The sequence below is a fragment of the Aulonocara sp. 'chitande type north' Nkhata Bay genome, linkage group LG3 (genome assembly GCF_057382095.1).
Source record: "Aulonocara sp. 'chitande type north' Nkhata Bay isolate Kocher_YH1m ecotype deep benthic linkage group LG3, A_spYH_male_GT1.1, whole genome shotgun sequence".
Classification (NCBI taxonomy): Eukaryota; Metazoa; Chordata; class Actinopteri; order Cichliformes; family Cichlidae; genus Aulonocara; species Aulonocara sp. 'chitande type north' Nkhata Bay.
Window position 1 is genome coordinate 38,397,581 of NC_141346.1, and position 22,085 is coordinate 38,419,665.

Genomic DNA, 22,085 nt, shown 5'->3' on the forward strand with positions numbered 1-22,085 from the left:
TCAGAAATATAGTATTTCACTTTATTTAACTGATGACTGGAGACGAAGAAAAAAAACAAGAATTTTTGAACATCAAGACTGAACAACACAATCATGGATGCTTTTCACTTATGAATGTTTACATGAATTAAAGACATTCAAATGAATCCCATATAAACAGCTCCATCTCCAACACAAAAAGATGAAACTAGATTATCAGCAAAGATAATTTTTGTTTTTTCAGCTCAAGCACGGAGAGTGCCTGAGCCGCCTGTAAATAATCTCTGAAGTTTTACTGCTGCCCTCTCTTTGCAGACATTTTCCTTTCCAGATCTTCAACTATTTTCTGCAGCAGTCGGGCATCCAAGTGAAAGTAGATGTACAATTCCCTCTCCCGCCTGAGGAGGGCATTACGCTCCAGCTGAGAACGCTTGGTTTTAATTTCTCCCAGAATTTCTTGCATTAGTTGATGTAAACTCTGCAGCTGAGACTCTGCTTCCATGAGCTTCGCTGTGAGCTCCTGGAGAAAAAATAAAATAAAAAATTATGGAGGGTGAATGAGAAACAAAGATATAAGCACAGACCACACAAATAACAGATACATAAGTAATTGTAGCTGGAGTATTATTAATTAAATAATCATTTGTTTTATAATAACAATAATGATAATAATACTGAATTACATTATAAGCCTCGCTGCAGGGCCAGAAACACAATACCATATGAACCCATCTATGCAGCTTACTACAGTTGTGGGACAATAAGCAAAGATTTATGTAAATTTACATTAGTTGGTTTATTAAAAATATTAAGAGAATCACTGTCACAGAGCCTATATCGTTAATGCTATGGCAGCATTAAAAAGTGCACATTCACATTTTAAAACAGATTTTTTTAAGACCACTTTGTATGAAGGCTGAACTTATAACTGCTGAAATGTAGTAGAGATGAATAGCTAATAGTCATTGATATTAAATCCCATGCCATGCAGTAAAGCTGATCCTCTTGTGAACAATTTATTACACAGTGCTTCTGTGCCCAACAAACAAATGTAGAGTGGACCCCCGATTTACAAAAATTCAAGTTACGAAGGCACTGGACGGCAATATTTCTGCCCGTGTTACGGCAAAATACCCGAGTAACGAAATCCGCTGGCTCTGATTGGCTGAGCCTACAATGCCCACAATGCCCTCCGAAGCATGTGACAACCCCTTGGCTTCCGTACTTGCGCTTCGCTGTTCCACTTGAACGACATATTGTTGTTCTAGTTAGCAATTAGCCTATAGCCTATTGTTCAGCATCGCCTCACTCAAAACGCGCAATGGGTGCTTCGACTTACGAGTCGGGAACTAATTAATTTCGTAAGTCGGGGTTCCACTGTATTTCTTTACAATTTAACATGTAAATTTAACAAGAAATTCAGAAAACACAACGTGCTACCAGGTTATTCACCAATTGTGTCAAGTATTAGGTCTAAAAATCATCTGACTCACATGAAGGGCTGAGTGAACTCTGTCACCTTCGTTAACTATTCAAACTATAAAGTGAAAGGAAACACACCCACCTGTGCACTGGGGCAAAGGAGCTCCTGGTCAGTTAGACGTACCTGCGGGCCCAAAACCAGCTGCTGGAATTCAGTGTACAAGGCCCTGTGGAGCGACTCACAGTCGCCATAAAGACAAGCTGCTGTGAAACACTGCTCACGGCCAGCGCCAGCCAGAGCATCTTTGATCAAATGGAGGTTGTTTGCTAGATTACTAGCAGCTTGGTCCAACGCTTCATATGTTCGAAAAGGCTCTGATCGACTGTGGGCTGAATCATAGTCAAGCATCTGAAGGAGTCTGGGTAAAAAAGGGTGAAAATAACACAAAGTTATTCCAAAGTGATACAGCCTGCATTTATACAAGGATCCAAAGGGTCATAAGCCAAAAGCAGAGTGCTGAGGTGAGTCTGTACTCCTGACTTAGGTCTGCAAACAAGAAAAATGCCACCTAACAGCTGCTAGGGTGAAGCACACATAAAGATGTGCTGAAGCTAGCCATGGGGAATATATGGAGTTTCAGGTTTGATACTCAAACCTTCTGTTGGTGAGGGGGACCTAATCAAAAGGCTCAAAGGAAGAGCTAAAAGTAGATGAACTGAGGGGCAGCACCAAGATTCAGTGAAAGATAAAAGGATATTTTGAACTAGGGCTGGGCCATATTATACCGTTCACGGTAATACCGGTATAATGTTAGGCAACGATAGGAAAATGAAATATCGCGATAGAATGGGAGTAAAACGCGCATGCGCAGTGCCTTTGTTTTCATACACACATGGCCGATTGTTGGTTTGTAAAAATGGTGCAACTTCCGTGATGTGGAACTGGTTTGGTGTTTGTCCGTCAGATACACAACAAAGCACATTTTTTTGCAGAACATGCAAGCGGGCGTTGTTATTGTCGTATTTGTCGGACTAAGATGCTCTTAAATCTGGGAGTAATCTGGGTCCCAAACTCCGTATATTTGACTTCAGGTCAAACAACACTGCAGCATCACTGAGAGTTAAAAACTGTCTAAATTCTTTGATCTTTAATAAAACGATCAGCATTGCTGCTTTACCAGGTGTAACTATAAAGTTTAACTTCCAGGCATCCATGAAAACAAAAGTTATTACATTTAACGGAGTTAGAAGTTAGCAGGAAGCTAGCGGAAGTTAGCTCGCTAGTTTCGCTAGTTACCTAAGCATGATATAGCATGTTCTGACGGAGAGATTTCTGAAAAAAATCAAACGTACAGCTCTGCTATCACTTCCAACATAAATGAAGACAGGAAACTAAACAGCAGTGACGTTTGTAGGGTTACTGAAGTTGGGCTAGTTGGTATATAATGATGTGCTACGTGATCGCTAGCGACACAGCTATGTTAGCATAACATAAACAGTGAAGCTGGAGGACGAACACTAACACTTTTCCACTTATAAAAGTTAACGTGAAGGTTCTTCATGGTTAGAGACAAATGCAATCGCATGGCAGGATGCTGTAAACGGACCAAACTTCAGTCAGGAGAACAACTGAGATAATCCATCCACAATACGAGGTTAGTCATTAATATACTGCAACAACATGGGAATAGAACAGCTGCCAGAGAATTCAACATTAATGAATCAATGGTACAGAAGTGGAGGAAGCAAGAAGAATGAGTTTAATAAAGTTTGATTTATCTGACTGCTTTGTTTCACTTAATGTGCCTTATAATCCCGTGCACCTTATGGTCCGAAAAATGCGTACTGCACACAGCAGTTTAATGTTGCAAAGAACCTCTTTTTAACTTCAGTGGATATTATACATGGTTATGCTCAGGATATGTCAGCCCATTTCTACTGGAAATGCCTTTTGGTTAAACTTTCAGCAAGGAATTTGCATTTGCACTGTTACATTTTTATAAAGCTTTAATGTACATAAAAACCAGCTTCTTGTTTAAGTGAAAATAAATGGAAGGTTGTCTTTTTGCGCTAGTAATGTTGTGGAGTTGTATTTTGTCTCGCATCAATTATATCGTCAGTTATATCGTTATCGCAAATTTTCAAATATATATCGTGATAAATATTTTTGGCCATATCGCCCTGCTCTATTTTGAACCATTAAAAATGCAAAGCTACTCTAGCAGAGTTTGAAAATAAAAATTGTAAGGCTGGAGATCTACATTTGTATGCATGCACGCACGCACGCACACACTTATATGAAGGTTGAACTGATGTCGACAAGTACATTTAATCATGTTTGTCCAGTTTTTGAAAGGGCAGCTAGTGTTTGTCAAATGTGCATGTGGTAAAACTGTAACTTGTTAATAAAAACTATTTTAGAATAAAGTAAATTAACATACTACGACAGCTGGCTGAACTTAAATGATTATTTATGTGTTTGGCTCGTGCTTTTTCTGTCTATAATTCCAGCTCTAAAACAAAAGCCTATAGTAGATAGAGTTCAAATCTTCTCACCTGCTGAAAGCTGCATCTTTAGAGCTGATGATAGGGTTGGGTTTAGGGTTAATTATCAGGTCAGGATGTGCCAGAGACTTGATCCGGAGAGACACTTCTTCACCTTCCTTTTTCAGCTTGCCTTTAACATCACACAGGTGCTTCTGACACGTCTTCCACATTCTTAACTCCATCTCCTGAGCCAGTAGGAGCAAGTCAAAACAGGCTTTCTGACGGAGCAAGTAGTCTCGTACCTGGGTGGACAGTGTTACACTTGATTTAGTTTGATGGATTCCAATTCCTAAAAGGACATGTAATGACAAGGAACGGTGGCTCCACAACTTTCTTAAATCTTACACAATTTCCACAATACAGGTGTCTGTTGACAGACAAAGGACCAAATACATGGCACTTACATGATGCTTACGAATATGCTAGCTTACAACCATTGCCTTTTTTTTGAAGTGAACTTAAAGTTTCAGCTGTTTTGTTCAGGGCATTTTTAAAGGCTATGGTCTTTTAAAAATGTTGTGTTTTCAAGGATCTGATATCAAGAATATCATTAATGGTTTATATGAGTTTTCAGTTTCACCATAATTGCTTTTCAACATCTGGGCCTGACCTCTTACCTGTCTGAGAGACAGGCTGAGAACGAATTATCTCACATTAAAATCTCGTAATGTAATAATCAGTGGAAATGCTGCTAACCTGATTCTGTCTGGAGGTGTAGTAGTCCTGCCTGGCCACTTGCAAAGCCAGGTCTCCCCTCACTACTGGTAAATTAAGCAGTCTGGCTGACTCCCTCAGGGCAGCAGGTACTGGTCCATGAAGCAGAGCTTGAAGCTCTGCTTCCACAGCCTGCAGCTCCTTTCTGGACACAACCTCACGCACATGTAATGAGGAGGAGGTGGAAATGCTCTGGTAGCATAAAGACAGATGTAAGAAAGCACTTTATAGAGGAAGACAAAGCATTAATAAGACAAACAGTCACAACATGTTTACTTTACCTTAGTATGAGAAGACTTGTCTGACAGCCAGTCTAGTCCAGCCCTGACGCTCTTCTCCTCAGCCATAGCCTGCATCAGTTGGTGCTGAGCAACAATATGAGACCACTGAAGTCTGGCCATCTCAGTCCTCCTGCGATCGACCAGCCGCTCCTCTCCCTCGTGCCCAGTCTCCTCCTCTTTTCCATCATCACAAGAACTGAGGTCAAGGACCTGGAAACGCTCAGAACAGGAACTCTCAACAATGGCTGATATGCCCTGGAAAAAATGTTTCTGTGTGAAGGCAGCAAGTGCTTTAGTGTTGAGCTCCTCCTGATGCAGGTATGGATCCAAGGGAAGCAGAGAGAGGAGAAAAGTGGGCTTCTGGGAAACAGGAGGGTCTTTTCCCTTTGGTTTGGCTTCTGGCTGAACTGGAAAATATGATGCAAGATTGCTGACCTCATCTGTTAGGGTTTGTAACAGTGTGTTGGTGTCAGCATTCTCAGCTCCAATAGAAGAGTTGGCCTCGTTGAGCTTACATGAAGTGCTCTCCAGCTCTGCAGTGAGTCGCAGGTCAACATCTGCACGGGAAGTGGCGACAACCTGCAGCTTGTTATAACGTCGCTGCTTCAGTTCTTTCTCTTTACGCAGGGCCTGGAGCTCTGCCTCCAAGTCCTCTATAGGGAAAGTCTCCTCTGCCGCAAACATAGATGATGAAGAGGATGACCCCAAGATCTTACCACTGCTCCCATGTGAATTTCCAATGGTTTTAAGAAGTTCACTCAAGGCGGTTTCATCTAAAATTGGTTTGCCGGAATTTTGTAGCTCCTGAAAGGCACGTGCCTCCTCTGGGGTGAGGACGTTGCTCTGGTTGAGAGTCCGACAGACAAACCGCAAGAAGTGAAGGTTCTCCGGAGCACAGTCAAAGAGCCAGTCGAACTCTGAGGCCTTCAGTGATGATGAACCAGGATAACCCAGGCGGCCTAGGGCCTCCACAAACTGTCCACCGTCTAACATGTTTAACCTGTTTCCCACAACACTGTGCTAGTCAGTCATGCAGCAACACAATGGAGATCAAAGAAGATTAGATGAAGGCACATGAGGCAAGAAAAATATACAGCAAAGCATAATTCTGACTTTTGCAGACTAAGGATATTCTTGGGTTAATGTGCATTTTTTTCTGGTCAGCTACATTATCAGTTCAAAACACTGCATAACACATAAACATAAACTGAAAACACAGTTCATTATTGACAACCAAACAATCAAAATGCACATAATCGTAACCCTGAAATGATTTCCCCAGAGCTTCAGTATTTCATCATGGCATTTCTTAACATTCCCTGTAAAACATCATCAGAGCCATTTCTTCTTCGTTCAGTTAGCTTCACCATCTCTGCTCCTTCCAGCTTCACTGTTATACCTGCCTCTCTTACACATGTATTGTATGGCATCTACTGACTCTTCTTCTTAACAGGGTCACTTTGACCTGCTCCCCACAACACCTCTAAGTTCATATGACAAAAACCTCCACGACATCATAAAAACAATTTGGACTTAACAATTACTTAAGAAATTCTGTACACAAAATATTTTGTATACAAATACAAAATATTTGTACACAGACTTGACTTGGAATCCACAATATTACAAAAATATATAACTGATCCTGTACCTACTGTACATACTAAAAGCTAACAAATGAAAGCATATGAGCTTAAGACAAAACACCGATAGCACTGACGGCTATGACAATACAACTGTCACAGCTAGCTACCGAGCTACCTAAGCATACCAGCCGTTGTGCATTAACTAGCCAGTCGATGGTTAGAGAATGGCTACACTCGTAAGTACGCCTGTAAAGGGCTGCTGTATTTCGCTTGTTATCTGAACATTTTGCGTCAAACCAGACAGTAAACTGCCAACAAAATACTCACAATTTTAATTTTAAAAGACGAAACCTCCGGTCTTTAGCGTCTTCTTCTCGCCATTTATAGGTTCGCGCCAAACATCCAAACCGAGCAGTGTTGCCAACTCCTCTTCTTCTTCCAGTTTAACGGCAGCTTGCAGCCATCGAGGTTGCATTACTGCCACCCTCTGGTGTTACTTAGACTGCACTTAGCTCTTCAAATCCTCTTAACCCCGGTCTTCTCAGAAACCGAAGAACCACTCCTTTCCGTTCATGACATCCTAGCCAGTCAACCACCTTTTCAAACCTGAGTTCCCCCCTAATTCCCAATTCTATCCTCATCATTCCCCTGTGGTTATCATACCTTCTGCAGATAAGAAATACATGCTCTATTGTTTCCATGACACCACACCAATTACACAGCCCCGTTAAACGCTTCCCCATCCTAAAAAGAGTGCCATTCAGGAAACAATGCCCTGTTCTTATTCTACACATGACAATCTCCTCCCGCCTATTCATTCCTGTATTTCTTTTAACTTCTACTGTATTTTGTACCCTATACAATCGTCTCCCTTTAGTTTCCTTATCCCATGCCATTTTCCATAACTTCTTACTTTCACTCCAAACAATACACTTTCCCTCAGATTTAGATAATGGTTTCTGTACCTCAATGTCTACTCTTTTAACAGCTTCCTTAGCCATTCTATCTGCTCTTTCATCCCCCACAATGCCTATATGAGTTGGTGTGTTATTACTACACTTTTGCCCTGCTCACACACTCTATGGTGAGCAAACATAACTTCATACAGAATGGTCTGATTACTACTTGTATTCCCATTTTCTATAATTAACTCAGCTGACAATGAATCAGTGCATATTATTACCCATTCTAAGGCCATCAATATGGCATACAGCTCTACTGCATACACACTCAAAAAGTTTGATGTTCTCTTCCCAAACTTGATATTTAATTCCGGAACTACCACTAAGTTCCCTTCCACCACTCATTTCAACCCTCATCACCCTCCTGTGACTTACATACTTCCTACAACTAATAAGCACATGTTCAACCGTCTCCATAGCATTACACCAATCACACAACCCTGTCGGATGTTTCCCTATCCTAAAAAGAGTACCATTTAGAAAGCAATGACCTGTTCGTATTCTACTTATAATAACCTCCTCCTGTCTATTTAATCCACTACTCCTCTTAACTTCTATTGTGTTTTGTACCCTATATAAATGTCTCCCTTTTGTTTCATTATCTCATTTGCCAGAAGTTCTTACTTTCTGTCCAAACTATACTTTTCCCTTCAGATTCTGACAGTGGTATCTGTACATCTATATCAACTTTTTTAACAGCTGCTTTAGCCAACCTATCTGCTCTTTCAGTGGCGGTCCTAGCCTGTTTGGTGCCCTGAGCGAACACCCCCCCTCTATATTATATATATGTGAAACAGGCTCTTTGATTATAATGATGTGATGTGTAAACCTCTAAACTGAATAAATAAATTGTTTTCATGGTTATTTATCCCGAATATCGTCTCAGTATGTCTGATACAAAAGAGAAAGTTGAAACTATCAGGACAGAGTTTTGGTATGATTGTGTAACTGTGTAATCATGCTTATGTACATCTGGATAATGACACAAACTAGTGTGTGGCGCTTCACTTTTTTAAAAAACTAAAAGATAGAAATCAGATTATAGGATCTGTAGTGTTGTTTATTTATATTATGGTACTTATCATTTGTGATATTTATTACTGTATGCATACTTTATTAGAAGAGATGAGATTTTAAAAAAATCTCTTCTTTGCTGGTTCCATCGAAGAAGAAATGCTCAAGTAACTATGTAGCACGTACGTAATCCAATTACACAACAGTGTGATGGGGAATCGTACAATATAGGATCACGTTCATACAATATATTGTATGAACGTGATCCTATATTGTACGAACGTGATGATTATGTATATTGTAATAACGTGATATTATGTTGTTCAAACGTGAAAAGTATATTGTACAAACATGATAGTATATTGTACAAACAGGAAAAGTATCTTGTTAGAACAATAAACTTTTCACGTTATAACGTGATACACTTGTATTTTTCTTTTGCCTGGGTGGCAGCTCTACGCTTCCGTAGGAATCAGCTGTGTTTTGCTGCCCATTTTATTTCCAATCTGGCGCGAACCGGCGAGCCAGTTCCTGAATCAGTCACGTGGTACGGACTGCCCGCGAGGCCTCGAATGTCACTGCATACGTAATCAAAGCGAGCTTCGACACGCGCTTCACAAAAACTTCCCCGAGATTACACGACACAGGTATCGAAGCTTCGACACACAGGACACATCACTACACACTTCATCGGTAAGGCAAGGCTCCAGTTTATATCGTTATTTGTGGAATAATAGGATTTACTCAGCTGTACTGTTTCAGTAGAAGAGGCGAACTTAGGAAGTGCAGCTACAGGAGGGAGTTGCAACTCACTTTTAATGTGTTAGTCTGCGTCAGTATTATTTGCCAAAGAACATGGACGCTGGAGTGGGTTTTACGAAGTACATGTATGAGACAAGAGTTCATTTCTAAGTCTATGAAGACTGAAAACCGCAGGATACGCTTCCTGCTTTGTTTTGTGTGTGCGTATGACTGTACATGTGTGTTTTTTAGCATGCTAAGAAATTGTGCATTCCTAATGAATTACTGCTCCCATAACAATATCTGGGAAATTATAATCCGATAGTGACAGTATCAGATAGTTTATAGTCAGATACTTTATAGTCAGAAGAAACAGGTGTTATGAGATAATAAAAGACACTTTCTCCCATACTTAAGAAATTCTTTTGTTAGAATTTTTAAATAATTTAGCTATAACAGTCGTAATAATAGTAATAAAGATCATTTATACCAAGTGAAATAAAATATTTAAAAATCATCAGAGCCACATGCTTTGTGTTTTTACTGAAAACCTGTCTGTGGATTTTTTTTTTAAAAAAAGCTGTTTTTTGGGTTTTTTTTCATGTGACAAACTATGTCTGAAGTACAGTAATATACAATTTTCACTGAAGAAGGATTGGCTGTCAGCGAGTCGTTTGGCGCCAAAAAGATAAACAAGTCGTGCTTTTTCGCGGCAAAACATCCATACAGAGCGCGCGTTGCAACGCATGACTAGCGTCAGAGGCGGAGCAAAACTTTTAGCCAATCAGATTTGGAGATACAAGCTCTTCGTCCTCGCCACCCTCCCCCCATCCCCCGAAACTGGAGATCCAGCTGCAGACATCAGTCTTTAACCGTTTCTTTTAGTGATGGGAAATCCGGCTCTTTTTAGAGAACCGACTCCTTCGGCTTGACTCACTAAAAAGACCCTCCTTCGGCTCCCAACCTGATCTTCAGGTTATTTTGTTGCTTAATTAATTTATTATCAACAACAATATAAAATTATACACAAAATGAATTACTAATATAAAAAAACATGTTTTTTTTATATATGTTTATTATATAAATATGCTTTTATTTATTCACTCCACATAAAATGTAAAAAATAAATTATAAAATACAAAAAACAACTATTTACAATTTAACTTTTAACTATTTAAATTTTAAGCTTTTTCCTTTTAAACAAATTTAAAGGGAAACAACACAAAACACTGCAAACCACAACACAATAAAATATAAATTAAAATATGCAAAAAAAACAAACAAACAAAAAAAACCCAAAGATGCACGTTCTCTGTGATGATTTTTTTTTGGAAGAGTGTTTTCCTGCTTGGAATTGCATACATAGGATTCAGTGCATGAATAAACTTTCTGAATCCTTTATCATCCACAACTGATGATAAAGGATTCAGAAAGTTTTATAAGACAGAAAACTCCTATCAGACTTTTCATGCTGAATAATGATAAATATTCAGTATTGAGTTCTGTCTTGCTGGGGGTCACAGACTTCTGCAAAAACTGTCTAATAGGGCTTTGGAGTTGACGTAACGCCGCAAAACTTACAAGAATGAAAATGTGACACCAACAAAAAATGATGGCAGAGAACTCGATATCAGCTCGTCTCGCCGCTGCTATCCAAGCCTGACGTCTTCGTTTGGTAACATCAGATATATGAGATCCCTCACGTTGCTTCCAGGAGGGGAACTCATTTTCTTTACTATACTTTTCTAATGTGATGATGTTGTTGCCCCTGGCTTTCTCTCTCTCTCCCTCCTGCTCTGTTCCTGTGCTACCTCGAGTGTAACTCCCCCCTCTGCTCAGCCCAAACACAAGGCTCACGTGCGACGTGAAGCGAAAAAAGTGAGAGAAAGGATAGGGGGGAAAAAAACCACGGCTCTCGTCATTCACTTCAAAGAGACGGCTCTAATAGCCGTTTCGTTCGCGGCCGTCATATCACTAGTTTCTTTGTATGAGACAAAAGAGTTCATTTATAAGTCGTATGATTGTACATGTGTGTATTTTTGAGCATGCTAAGCATTCCTAATGAATTTACATTAGGAAAATTCAAAAAAATACATAAATTACAACTCAAATTTTAATCACAAACCCATCTTCTGAGCTGGGCAAGGCTCTGCAGCAGGTTGGGAGTCAGGACCATCAACAAAGTACAGCGAAATATTTAATTTACACAGTGTCACTAAAATCGCTCACATCTCAATGGATTTTGGCTGATTATCTTAGGAACTTAGGAACTTCCTGTGAGTGGTGAAAAGGCTGGTGATGATTTTCATGTCTTCTTATGTTTACAGAAGCAGTTAAAAGCTATATCTGCTGCCATACAAGAGAAGCATCATGGTTCAAGCCAAGTTCTGGGTAATGACTAAGCACTTTGACGGCTTCCCAAAAAACAGTGACTTTGAGCTGAAGGTGGAGGAGCTCCCTGAGCCCAAAGATGGAGGTAGGACTTTGTTGTTGTTTTTTTTCTCTCTGATAGGACAGAAAAGACCCCCCCCCCCACACACACACACACACACAAACAACACACATATTTATTTTGTCAAATAAATGTGTGTACCTATGTTTTCAGAGGTGCTTCTGGAAGCTGTGTTTCTCAGTGTCGACCCGTACATGAGGTGAGTAGAGAGCAGAACCACATACACTGAATCATTTTCATAGCAATGCTACGTTTAGCTCATTTTTATACAGATGAAAATGTATTTCAAAATTTATTCGACTATATTGTAACACACTGCTTGTTTCATCAGGCCGTTCAGCAGAGTTGCCATGAAGGAAGGAGATGTGATGATTGGAACTCAGGTGGCCAAGTAAGAAACACAAACAGCACACGGGGAAAGCTTTTATCCTCGGTGATGTGCATGCCTGATGTTTACTGAAAAAGAACGCGGCCTTCGTCTGCTGCTAATGACCAAAGACTTTGTGTCATTCCTCACTGACTCGAGAGTAAAAACAGATGTTGAGACATTGAGTTTGTAGCACTGAGAACACATCTGCTTCGGCAGTCAGTTTTCCACACAAAGCAATGTCACACAGAGGAAAGGCTAACATGTGATAACATGAACTAATATTGCAGAAATACACATACCGATTGTACAGGTGCTTATCAGTGCTCAGTCTGGTATTTGAGTAACAAATACCTGATAAACCTCTAGACTTATAATCTACAGTTTAATTTTGCGTTTTCAGCAACTAGCATTATCAAATTATCATCTCAATGAGAAGCTTTTTAATGTGATTATTATGTTGTTGTTTTCCTTTAGAGTGATCCAGAGTAAAAATCCAGCGTTTCCTGTGGGAAGCCACGTTGTGAGTGACAGTGGGTGGAGAACCCACACAATCAGTAATGGGACCGGCCTCACTCCCATCCTGCCTGAGTGGCCTAAAGATGTGTCCCTGTCTCTGGCTCTGGGTGCCATCGGGATGCCCGGGTAAGACAGATTTAAGTAACCTGCAAAGTCATTTTCTATTGGATGTTAAATTGTGGCAGGATGTTCTGACTTTTCCAGCAGTTATTAGGTTGAAAATTGCAACCAAATAAAAGCATTAAAAATCAAAAAACAAGTAACAGTAAGACGTGAGTGATTTTATAGAGAAATATTTACATAAAATAGTCTTCTTTTAAGACAGTAAGAGGACAAACCCCAGATGTTTTCTCCTGTTGATGAGCTGAAGCAGAGTTTCTAAGCAGTTATTTTTGTGGGTATAATTAATATGGAAATCAAAGAGGCAACAGCTGGATTCACTGTTTCTGTCTCTCTGCAGACTGACGGCTGTTTATGGGATAGAAGACGTGTTGGGTCTAAAGGAGGGTGAGACCCTGCTGGTGAACGCTGCAGCTGGAGCGGTGGGCTCCGTGGTGGGACAGATCGCCAAGATCAAGGGCTGTAAGGTGGTGGGCTCGACAGGCTCTGATGCCAAAGTGGTTTACCTCAAAGAGCTGGGATTTGATGAGGCCTTCAACTACAAAACTGTGGGTTCCCTGGAGGAGGCTCTGAGGAAGGCTTCACCTGAAGGATACGACTGCTTGTTTGAAAATGTGAGCATTTGTGATGTTAAATTGCAAAGCTTTGTGTTTTTGAGTGACAGCAGATTACCGCTTTTTGGCAAGTGATTGAAACTCCACGTGCCGCCATGACCACCCCGTTTCCCTAAACGTAAAATGTCCAGTCTCCCAAACTTCGCGGGCATGAGTCGAAAGTCAAGTTCGGAAATGTTTGATATGCGATTTGTCAGTAATGGTTAGAGCGCCACCTAATGGGACAACGATAATCATCATTGACTTCGATCAATGTCACATCAGATCGAAAATGCTGGGTGTAGGTGTTGGGCGTGGCTCGACGCGACGGGGTGCGAGGGCCCTCATAACGCTGCTTGCAGCTTTAATTTGTTTTTGTTTGTTTGTTTTTTTGTTGTTTTTAGGTGGGAGGTTCTTTTGCAACTGTTGCCCTGGAGCAGATGAAGAACTGTGGAAGAATAGCTGTGTGTGGAAGTATCTCCACCTACAATGACAGTACACCGCAGACAGGTGAGGATAGCAGGCATCATTTTTTATAGAGTTGTAAAAACTCTGTCATTGTGGTATTCATTTTTTTTATGAGACAGTTAATGATGTCATGTTTTCTAAAAACAAATAGATCCTAATGCTTTCATCAATTAACTTAATTCCTTCTTATAATCAGAAATGCAGTTAATACACCCATTAAAATTTCTCATGTATTATTGTTGTTTTCCACTAGAGGGAGACATTGCACTACTGAAGTGTGCTTTAAAAGCTGTGGAGGCACACAGAGTTATTTTAGATATGGATTGTAGTTTCCTTGCTGTGAAATATGTTTTATATTTTTCTCTCTTTAATGACCTGTGTTTTAGGTCCGTATCCCTACTTCACTATGATCATAAAGGAGCTGAAGATGGAGGGATTTATGCAAAGCAGCAGGCAGCACAAGCACCCTGAGACCCTCAAGAGACTGTTAGCATGGGTGAAAGAGGTTAGTGTGAGCCTTTCCTTTAAGTAAAGATGTAAACATCAGTTCCCCATGTTTCTGTTGTGATGTATTGTATTTGTGATGTGTGTATTGTGCGTCCACAGGGCAAACTGCAGTGTCGGGAGCACGTCACAAAAGGCTTTGAAAACATGCCGGCTGCTTTTATGGGAATGATGCGGGGAGAAAACATGGGCAAGGCCGTCGTCGCAGTCTGAAGAGTTCAATGCAAGAGAGCCAGCATTACTAATAACTGCCATTATTACACAATCTATCAATTAATGAAGAATCGAGCAATCAGCATAACAGAATCATTTCACATTAACATTTCGCTTGTTTTTCTTGTTTTGTTTTGTTTTTTTAGTGTATTGGTACTCATCGAAACAGCAGTCGAGCGACTCTGGTACACTTTAATCATTCAAAGAAATGTGATTTCTAGTCAGAAATAAGTCGTTAATAACGAATTGTTAGTTAAATCTGAAATATTACATTGAAATTGTGATTGTAGTTTACATTTAGACGTTTTGTGTAGCACCACCATCTTCACCATTCAGCGACTGAAACCTGAATGAAATTTTACTCAAGAAAAAGGAAATTGGTCAAAGGACATCATTCTGTTACGATCAGTGCAGATGTGTGGCTGCTACGTGTACACATTATTTACTGCAGAATGATTAATCGCATGCTTTGTGTTTACTGGACCTTTCTGTGTATAAAGTTGTTGTTTTGTTTGTTTTTTCTTTGTTTGGTTTTTTTCCTTGTGAAACAACAATTCTGTGGCTTGCTATACAGTATGAATCTGATGTTTGCAGGTTCTGCTTCTTGGGACTCCCATATCAAAGGCAAGAGCAACTTACATCCCAGCTTGTTTTCCACTAAAGCGTTACTTGTTGAAATATGATTTTGCAGTACGTGTGCAGCTCATCTCTGCACAGGCAAGCACAAAAGTTAGTAAGTACACTAAAGTATAGTTGTTTGAATGATTTCTTTCCATCTGTATTGAAGTAATCAAATTACAACTCAGATTTTAATCACAAACTCATCTTCTGAGCTGGGCAAGGCTCTGCAGGAGGCTGAGTCAGGACCATCAACAAAGTGCAGCAAAATATTTAATTTACAGTGTCCCCAGAAATCACTTGCATCTCAATAAATTTTGGCTGATTATCTTAGGAACTTATTCCCCATAAAATTCAAAATTATTTAATAACTTTAAAGCTTGATTTTGGTGATTTGCAGCAGAAAATATGTTGAGGTTCAGATTTCAAGCTTTAAAACATCTATTGCACATTTCAACATGAAAGTGCCAGATCCCATCCTACTTTTATTCAGTGGTATTTATATCAGACTCTTCACAACAACAGTTACCCCAAGATGCTTTATATTTTAAGGTAAATATAACCGATATCAACTACGCACTGTCACATGACCCACGTCAGCTGATTTCAGGTCCCTCTCCTGATTTGCTCCTTCCAAGTCGCGGCAAGGATGAAAACCGGCTGTGGAGGGATACTTCCGGGTTCGTCGCCTCCCTTGGCTGTAAGCTAACGGCATTGTAAAAAAAGCGTTTCTCCCCTCAGTTCGTCTATAAAATCTTATCACCTCAGCGGTGAGTGTCCTTAACATCTACCAAAAACAACGTTTTAGTTGTCAGTAACGAGTCGATCGTTTCCGCGATTAAAACTACTTCATTTGGTGCGTTCCCACCGCGAGCAGAACTCCGGTTCGAAAACTGCTGTTTTTGAACACTTTTATTTATTTAAGCACTTAAATGGGCTTTCTTTGAAACAAAGTGCAATTGACTGATTATTGTTATGTGTTGCCTTGAATTCGGCGATGCTGTCTGTTTCTTTATTGTCGTTTTTGTATTTGTTTGTAGTGAACGCTAGTGATGGGCAGATGAAGCCCCATGAAGCACTGAAGCTTTTCATCCAATTGGTTCACCCCAACGCGAAGCTTCATGAAGCTTCATTTGCTCTAGCAGGACACCTACTGGACGTAAAAATAATAGCTGGCATGAATTTGAAGAGTGGCATTTTGCACACAGCCTGTAAATGTCAACAACAAAAGGAGTGTGTAAAACATGTATATTGTAGTGATGGCAGTATACTGTGTATATTTATAGTGGCAGTATGGGAAATGATTATTTGGAAATGCTTGAAATGGAAATGATCATTTACTGTGAGGTGAGGTGTGGTTGGGGTGTGGACAGTAGTTGTGCTTTTGTAACGTTGAGGTATGAACAGCTACACACTGAGGCTTTGAGCCTCAGTCCTGCCTGTTCACATTTTATTCTGTAAAAACTAAATTTTCACTGCTTTTATGACCTTTTTAGTGGGGAGAACATAGCTGGGATTTAATGATTTAACAAATCTTTTGAATCCTTTGTCCTCCACAATGCTAAATGGCTGGGAGTCCTCAATCACCATGCTGACCAGGTCTTCATCTATTTGAGATTGTTCTCCTGAGGAAAGACAATAAAGATAAAGCACAAATATAAATAGCACACACGTAACTTATAACAGTTGTATAATATTGTTATATCATTTAGTAACATTACAGCATGCTATATTATCATTGCATTTGATGGCTCACCTGGTCTTGCTCCACGATCGGTGTCCCCCTTATTCTCATGCAAAGCTCTGTAGTGCCTAAGCATGGATGAGGTGTTGCTGTTATATCCCAGCTCCCTGGCACATAGCAAACACTTCACCTTGTACAAAAGTCAAGACAGCTCAACATAAATTGTATTGCACCATCAGTATCATGAAAATACATCTTCTGTAGAAATACCTTGTTGGGAGGAATAAGATCAAAATGTTCCCACACAGGGGAGGACATCCTCCTCTTCTTAGCTGGCTCCATTCTCTCCTGACTTTCTCTCCTCACTCTCATAAACCTCCAAACTGTCTCCAAACTCTCACTAACCGCAACTCTCCATCAAACACCCACATTTTTGAATGAAGTCTGAGGGGTTTATATCGCTGTCATATCTCGCGGCAAAGTTCGAACCACTTCATGAACCAGTCACGTGGTACAGCCGGGCAGCGAGGCTTCGGACGTCATCATTTTCAGCTCCTCCCATAAATGAAGCAAGCCTCGATACGCGCTTCGCGGAAACGCCCCCTCCATTACTCGACACACGCTCCGAAGCCTCGATACAGAACGTCCCATCACTAGTGAACGCTACTGGAATGTATATATTATGCTACGTAGCCAAAATGATTAATAATTTAACCATTGTACCTTTGTGAAATATGATGATGATTCACATTGTTGCACAGAATTACAGAAAAAATGATTTGTTGAACTTGATGTGCTAATGGGCATTTTTCTGGCCTACAGGTCAGGGTTTTTTTCCCCCACACTGAATCGATCATTTTCATATTGAAATGGCGAACCGGTAGGACCATTCTTTTCACCCAGTTTGCAGTCTTTTGATTACGGACCTATTTTGCCCATTACATGAAGCTGGACCCTAAGGAGGAGTTCCTTAAAATTGAACTTGAAAAGAAACTTCAAAAAAAGGACCGAAAGGACTCTTGCACAGAGAATCACAACATTAGTTATTAATTAATTGTGGTACATTTATTTTGTGTTTTGTATTTATTATTTTGTTCCATTTCCCCTTTCCCCCCATTTATTCAATATATTTTGGGGTTTTCAAAAATATAATTTGCAGTCTCTGGTCTCGTCATTCACACCATCTAGGCTCCATACAGAACTATTTCTTCTGCGCGTCAGTCAGTAAACTCGCCAATTACAATAAAACTAGCCCTTATCTAACTTTGCATTACATAAAGACTACAATAAGACAGAGAAACCCTTAATCAGACGAGCGAGCACTTGGGTGACAGTGGGAAGGAAAACTCCCTCTTAACAGGAAGGAACCGCTGGCAAAACCAGGTACAGGATGGAGCAACCATCTGTCCCTGCCATTTAGGGGTGATGAGAGGAAGACTGGACAAGACACCCTGTGAAGAGAGCCAGAGATTAATAATAAATAATGATGAAATGCAAAGGTGTATTTAAAAAAAAAAATACATGAAGAAAAAACACTCAGTCCATCATGGGAATCTGTCGCTGACTGCGTGTAGAGTGAAGAAAAGGACCTAAGCGCTGACACAGAGGGAGATGAAAAAAGGGTTTAAACAAAGTGAGCTGTTTATTATAGGCTGGTTTTGGTTTAAACCCTTTTATTCGACAAGAATACCAAAAAAAAAAAAAAAAAAAAAAAGCGAAAGCAAGTAGTGCGAAAACTAAACTCAAAGACTGGGAAAGTCCTACGAGAAGCGTCAACTTAATAGGATGGTTAAGACTGCCATGAGGATTGTTGGTGCCCCTCTCTCATCTCTGGAGGAGATCTACAAACAGCGCTGCATATGCAGAGCTATCTCCATCATCAGAGACCCCCACCACCCCTCGCATGGCCTGTTCTCCATCAGCTGCAGAACCACCAGGATGCTGGATTGCACAAGCCGTGAGAATGATAAACGGACTCTGCCCCCCATCCCACCCACACAGCCATTCACACAGCTACACTGTGAGGTCCACAAACGGACTGTAATGCTCCCTATCTACACACGCACACACGTACACACATACAATACACTCCCCAGATACACACACGACCTAATTTAATCATCCCCTTCCGTGAAAGGACTGCTGCTCTCCACCCGAATGAATGTGACTTGAGTTTGTTTTAGAATTTAGATTTTATGTTATTTATCCATAACTATTGTTGCAATTCATTACTGCCTTTTACTGCTCTTTTTAAACGTATTCTTTTTAAACTGCATTATTTATTGCACTGTATTGTTTATTGCACCGTAGAGGCTGGTGAGAAACAGTATTTCATTTCAGGCTGGGTAACACCATACGAAATGACAATAAACTTCTTCTTGAGTCTTCTTGAGTCAAACTAATAATAATACTAGAACTTAACATCCTTTCAATATAATATAAGAAATCACAAATACAAAAATAAACACAAAATGCTGGGTCCTGACAAAATCCCCCAGCGGCCTTGACGAATTGCAGCGTAACTAACAGAGGAGTCGGGGTCAGCTGATCCAGGACTAACTGTATGTTTTATCAAAAAAGAAAGTTTTAAGTCTAATCTTGATGGTAGAGAGGGTGTCTGTCTCCTGAATCCAAACTGGGAGCTGCTTCCACAGAAGAGGGGCCTGAAAGCTGAAGGCTCTGCCTCCCATTCTACTTTTAAATCTATTGAGAGCATGTAACCAACACTTCTCTTTAAAGTTAGTCTTCACCCAGTGCAGTGAAACTGGCTGCCAAACTGATGGCTGGCTTGCCATCCAGAAAGCTGGAGAAACTTAGTTTGTTCATTTTTATGTTTCCATCTGGGATTTCAGCAAAAGCTTTTGCATATTAATGCGCTCTGATATTAGCAGTATAAACTGAAATTGACTGAAGGCGGAGGGGAGAGTTTGTTGAAGAAAACCTGCCAGAGAGCAGGTTAAGATCACAGATTGTGTTACCTTGGTAACTGGCACAGGGTTTAAGCGAGATATCTTTGTCAGGAAAAAACAAAAAGCCATAGTTTCCTTAATCTCAGGGTTTTTGTTTTTTCACGAAACACTGCTTTGTAACCCTGGGGCCCGTTCTTCGTACTTCGCTTACTACATCCAAGATCAAATGACACATCCAAGATCAAATCATCGCGCTAACTTTGAGCTCGCTATTCCGGTTCTCCGAACACACCTGTTGTTGACGATTAGTACAGCTGGATGAAGTAATGTGAGATCACTGGGTGGCTTAGCAGGGGCTACGCATCGATAGTAGAAACATTGATCGGCAACCCTTTGATTGATCGGCGAAAATGTCGAAGGAGCGCGCTCGGTATTTTTCGGCAGCAGAGCAAGAACTCTTGAGTGAGGGATTTCAGGAGTTTCAGAGTTTAATCAGAACGCAAGGGAACACTGCAAAGGCTGCAAAAGCAAGGAGAGAGGGCTGGCAGAAAGTTGCTGACAAATTAAACTCCTAAGTAATTTAATAATAATAATAATAATGGATTGGATTGATATAGCGCTTTTCAAGGCACCCAAAGCGCTTTACAATGCCACTATTCATTCACTCTCACAGTGGAGGCAGCTACGGTTGTAGCCACAGCTGCCCTGCGGCAGACTGACAGAAGCCAGGCTGCCATATCGCGCCATCGGCCCCTCTGGCCAACACCAGTAGGCGGTAGGGTAAATTTATTATATTATATTATATTATATTATATTATATTATATTATATTATATTATATTATATTATATCCTCTTTCACATTAGAGCCACAACAGGACCCACTAGAACATGGGAACAAGTAAAAGTGAAATATAAGAATATTCTACAGAATGGTAATATTTATCACTTATACTGCTTTTCGTCTCTTGGAAAGAGACCCTGAAATAATCTGTTTGTTTGTTTATAACAGCAACCAAGAAAAGGGCAGAGCAAAAAAAGACAGGTGGTGGTCCTGCACCCCCTCGTCAACAAGTTGGTTAAGTGAATAATACCCTCACGGGAAAATCGATATCTCTCAATGAGCACACTGTCGCGCTGAGCTAAAGGAGCCTGTCTATCCCGCAATATACGCTGAATTCTGAAAACTCTCCTTATCAATCTTGCACCTTCCGCAATGGGTGGCTCGCGTAAACGGACAGGACATGGCTGCGACAGGCTTCCCAAATCCACCTTCGCTTTTATAGCCGTGGTCTCTCATCTTGATTACACGAAGTAATTTACAATTACTACTCTGAAATATGAATTACATCTGTAATAATCACATACATGAAATAGAATGATTAATGGTACATTTCCCTTTTTTTTAGGAAATGACCTGTATGTATCTGTATGGAATCAATAAAAGGGTCAAGTGCTGCATTATCTTTAGTTACATTGATAACATTTATTTATGGAAAAACAGTGGTAAAATATCGCTGTTGCTTTCGTATAAATGAAGCGGACATACCTGAGTGGCCGCGATCTAATCCTGTTTACATAAAGTAAACCTGCTCCCGAGCAGCTCTGTTGCTATGACAGCAAGTCGCGGATGAGCTTCGGGGAACCGAACGATCCAAGATCACGCGAAATCGTCAACAATCTAATCCAGCTAACTTACTTAGCGAGGTACGAAGAACAGGCCCCTGAGCATTAAAAGTCAAACCTCTGATATATATTTCTTTTTTTTGTTGTTGTTGTTGAAAACAACAAAATGTGGTTTAGAACTAGAAGATTTAGATTTACAGACTTCAAAACTTGGCAAGAACAGAGTTTTGTTTTGTTTTTAAGTAAAGGATTTAAAGCTGCTTTTATCTGCTTCCTTATTAACAAGGAGTCGCCACAGTGGGTAGCTCCATGTGTTTGACCTGAATAGATACATAAATAGTTACAGGTCAAATTTGATTCTAGAGCACACTGAATGTCTAGGAAAAATGTGTTTTTGTGTCTTTTGGTACTTTAGGAAAGGTCATAAAATTTCAGAATAAAAAAAATGTAACTATTTTTTACTGCTGTCAAATTTCAAAGATGGCTCAAATTTAACCCGAACAGTATGTAAAAGTTAAAGTAAATATCTTGAACCTTATTGGCAGGGTACCCTCTCTCACAGCTCAGAAGGTGTGCACAATGTCATGGTCCTGGGTCGGTGACCCAGCGCTTTTAGTTATCATTTTCTAGTTGATGATGATGATGATGATTATTGTTTGAGTTCGGTGTGTTATATTTGGTCTGCCTTTGAGTCTGTCTCTGTCTATGGTGTCACCCCATCTGTTTGTGAATCTGTCTGGTTGATTCTGATTAGTTCAATGTCTTGTC

The 22,085-nt window shown here is 40.2% G+C and overlaps 3 protein-coding genes and 1 long non-coding RNA gene across 7 annotated transcripts in view; 1 reads left to right on the top strand and 3 right to left on the bottom strand.

Annotated features, from left to right (window-relative positions):
- The window catches only part of poln (polymerase (DNA directed) nu), an 80,849-nt gene extending 73,856 nt beyond the window's left edge, over positions 1–6,993 (bottom strand). The window contains exon 1 of the mRNA XM_086279773.1: positions 6,857–6,993. The gene's annotated coding sequence lies outside the window, so the exon portion shown is untranslated. The remainder of the gene's footprint in view (positions 1–6,856) is intronic.
- haus3 (HAUS augmin-like complex, subunit 3) lies at positions 8–6,991 on the bottom strand. 3 transcript variants are annotated; one of them, XM_086279795.1, is made up of 6 exons: positions 6,857–6,991; positions 4,944–5,963; positions 4,645–4,854; positions 3,958–4,190; positions 1,544–1,820; positions 8–499 (listed from the first exon to the last, which is right to left on the bottom strand). In XM_086279795.1, the coding sequence occupies exons 2-6, from the start codon at positions 5,934–5,936 to the stop codon at positions 272–274; spliced, it is 1,941 nt and encodes a 646-aa protein (XP_086135921.1). In that variant the 5' UTR covers positions 5,937–5,963; positions 6,857–6,991; the 3' UTR covers positions 8–271. The 3 variants fall into 3 exon arrangements, with proteins under 3 accessions (XP_086135921.1, XP_086135941.1, XP_086135931.1); XM_086279815.1 differs by having other exon boundaries at positions 4,944–5,943; positions 6,857–6,965; XM_086279805.1 differs by having other exon boundaries at positions 4,944–5,958; positions 6,857–6,957.
- Positions 6,994–9,071: 2,078 nt separating the features above from the next.
- On the top strand, positions 9,072–15,000 carry LOC147335571 (prostaglandin reductase 1-like). 2 transcript variants are annotated; one of them, XM_086279827.1, is made up of 9 exons: positions 9,072–9,198; positions 11,574–11,722; positions 11,852–11,897; positions 12,030–12,089; positions 12,543–12,710; positions 13,045–13,318; positions 13,702–13,807; positions 14,152–14,270; positions 14,372–15,000. In XM_086279827.1, exons 2-9 carry the CDS (start codon positions 11,617–11,619, stop codon positions 14,480–14,482), a joined length of 990 nt encoding a protein of 329 aa, XP_086135953.1. In that variant the 5' UTR covers positions 9,072–9,198; positions 11,574–11,616; the 3' UTR covers positions 14,483–15,000. The 2 variants fall into 2 exon arrangements, with proteins under 2 accessions (XP_086135953.1, XP_086135962.1); XM_086279836.1 differs by having other exon boundaries at positions 9,098–9,152.
- A 1,252-nt stretch (positions 15,001–16,252) lies between these two features.
- On the bottom strand, positions 16,253–17,388 carry LOC147335572 (uncharacterized). The gene is made up of 3 exons (XR_015126814.1): positions 17,055–17,388; positions 16,857–16,974; positions 16,253–16,725 (listed from the first exon to the last, which is right to left on the bottom strand). It is a non-coding gene; the product is annotated as an uncharacterized LOC147335572 (long non-coding RNA).
- Positions 17,389–22,085: the final 4,697 nt, after the last annotated feature.

Excerpts from the sequence above, each read along its gene's own strand:
- haus3 (XM_086279795.1), bottom strand. The coding sequence starts at position 5,936 with ATGTTAGACGGTGGACAGTTTGTGGAGGCCCTAGGCCGCCTGGGTTAT. Across the intron at positions 4,855-4,943 it reads ACAAGTCTTCTCATACTAAG|AGCATTTCCACCTCCTCCTC; the intron begins GTAAAGTAAACA and ends TTATGCTACCAG. Across the intron at positions 4,191-4,644 it reads ACACCTCCAGACAGAATCAG|GTACGAGACTACTTGCTCCG; the intron begins GTTAGCAGCATT and ends CTGTCCACCCAG.
- LOC147335571 (XM_086279827.1), top strand. The coding sequence starts at position 11,617 with ATGGTTCAAGCCAAGTTCTGGGTAATGACTAAGCACTTTGACGGCTTC. Across the intron at positions 12,090-12,542 it reads ATTGGAACTCAGGTGGCCAA|AGTGATCCAGAGTAAAAATC; the intron begins GTAAGAAACACA and ends GTTTTCCTTTAG. Across the intron at positions 13,808-14,151 it reads TGACAGTACACCGCAGACAG|GTCCGTATCCCTACTTCACT; the intron begins GTGAGGATAGCA and ends CCTGTGTTTTAG.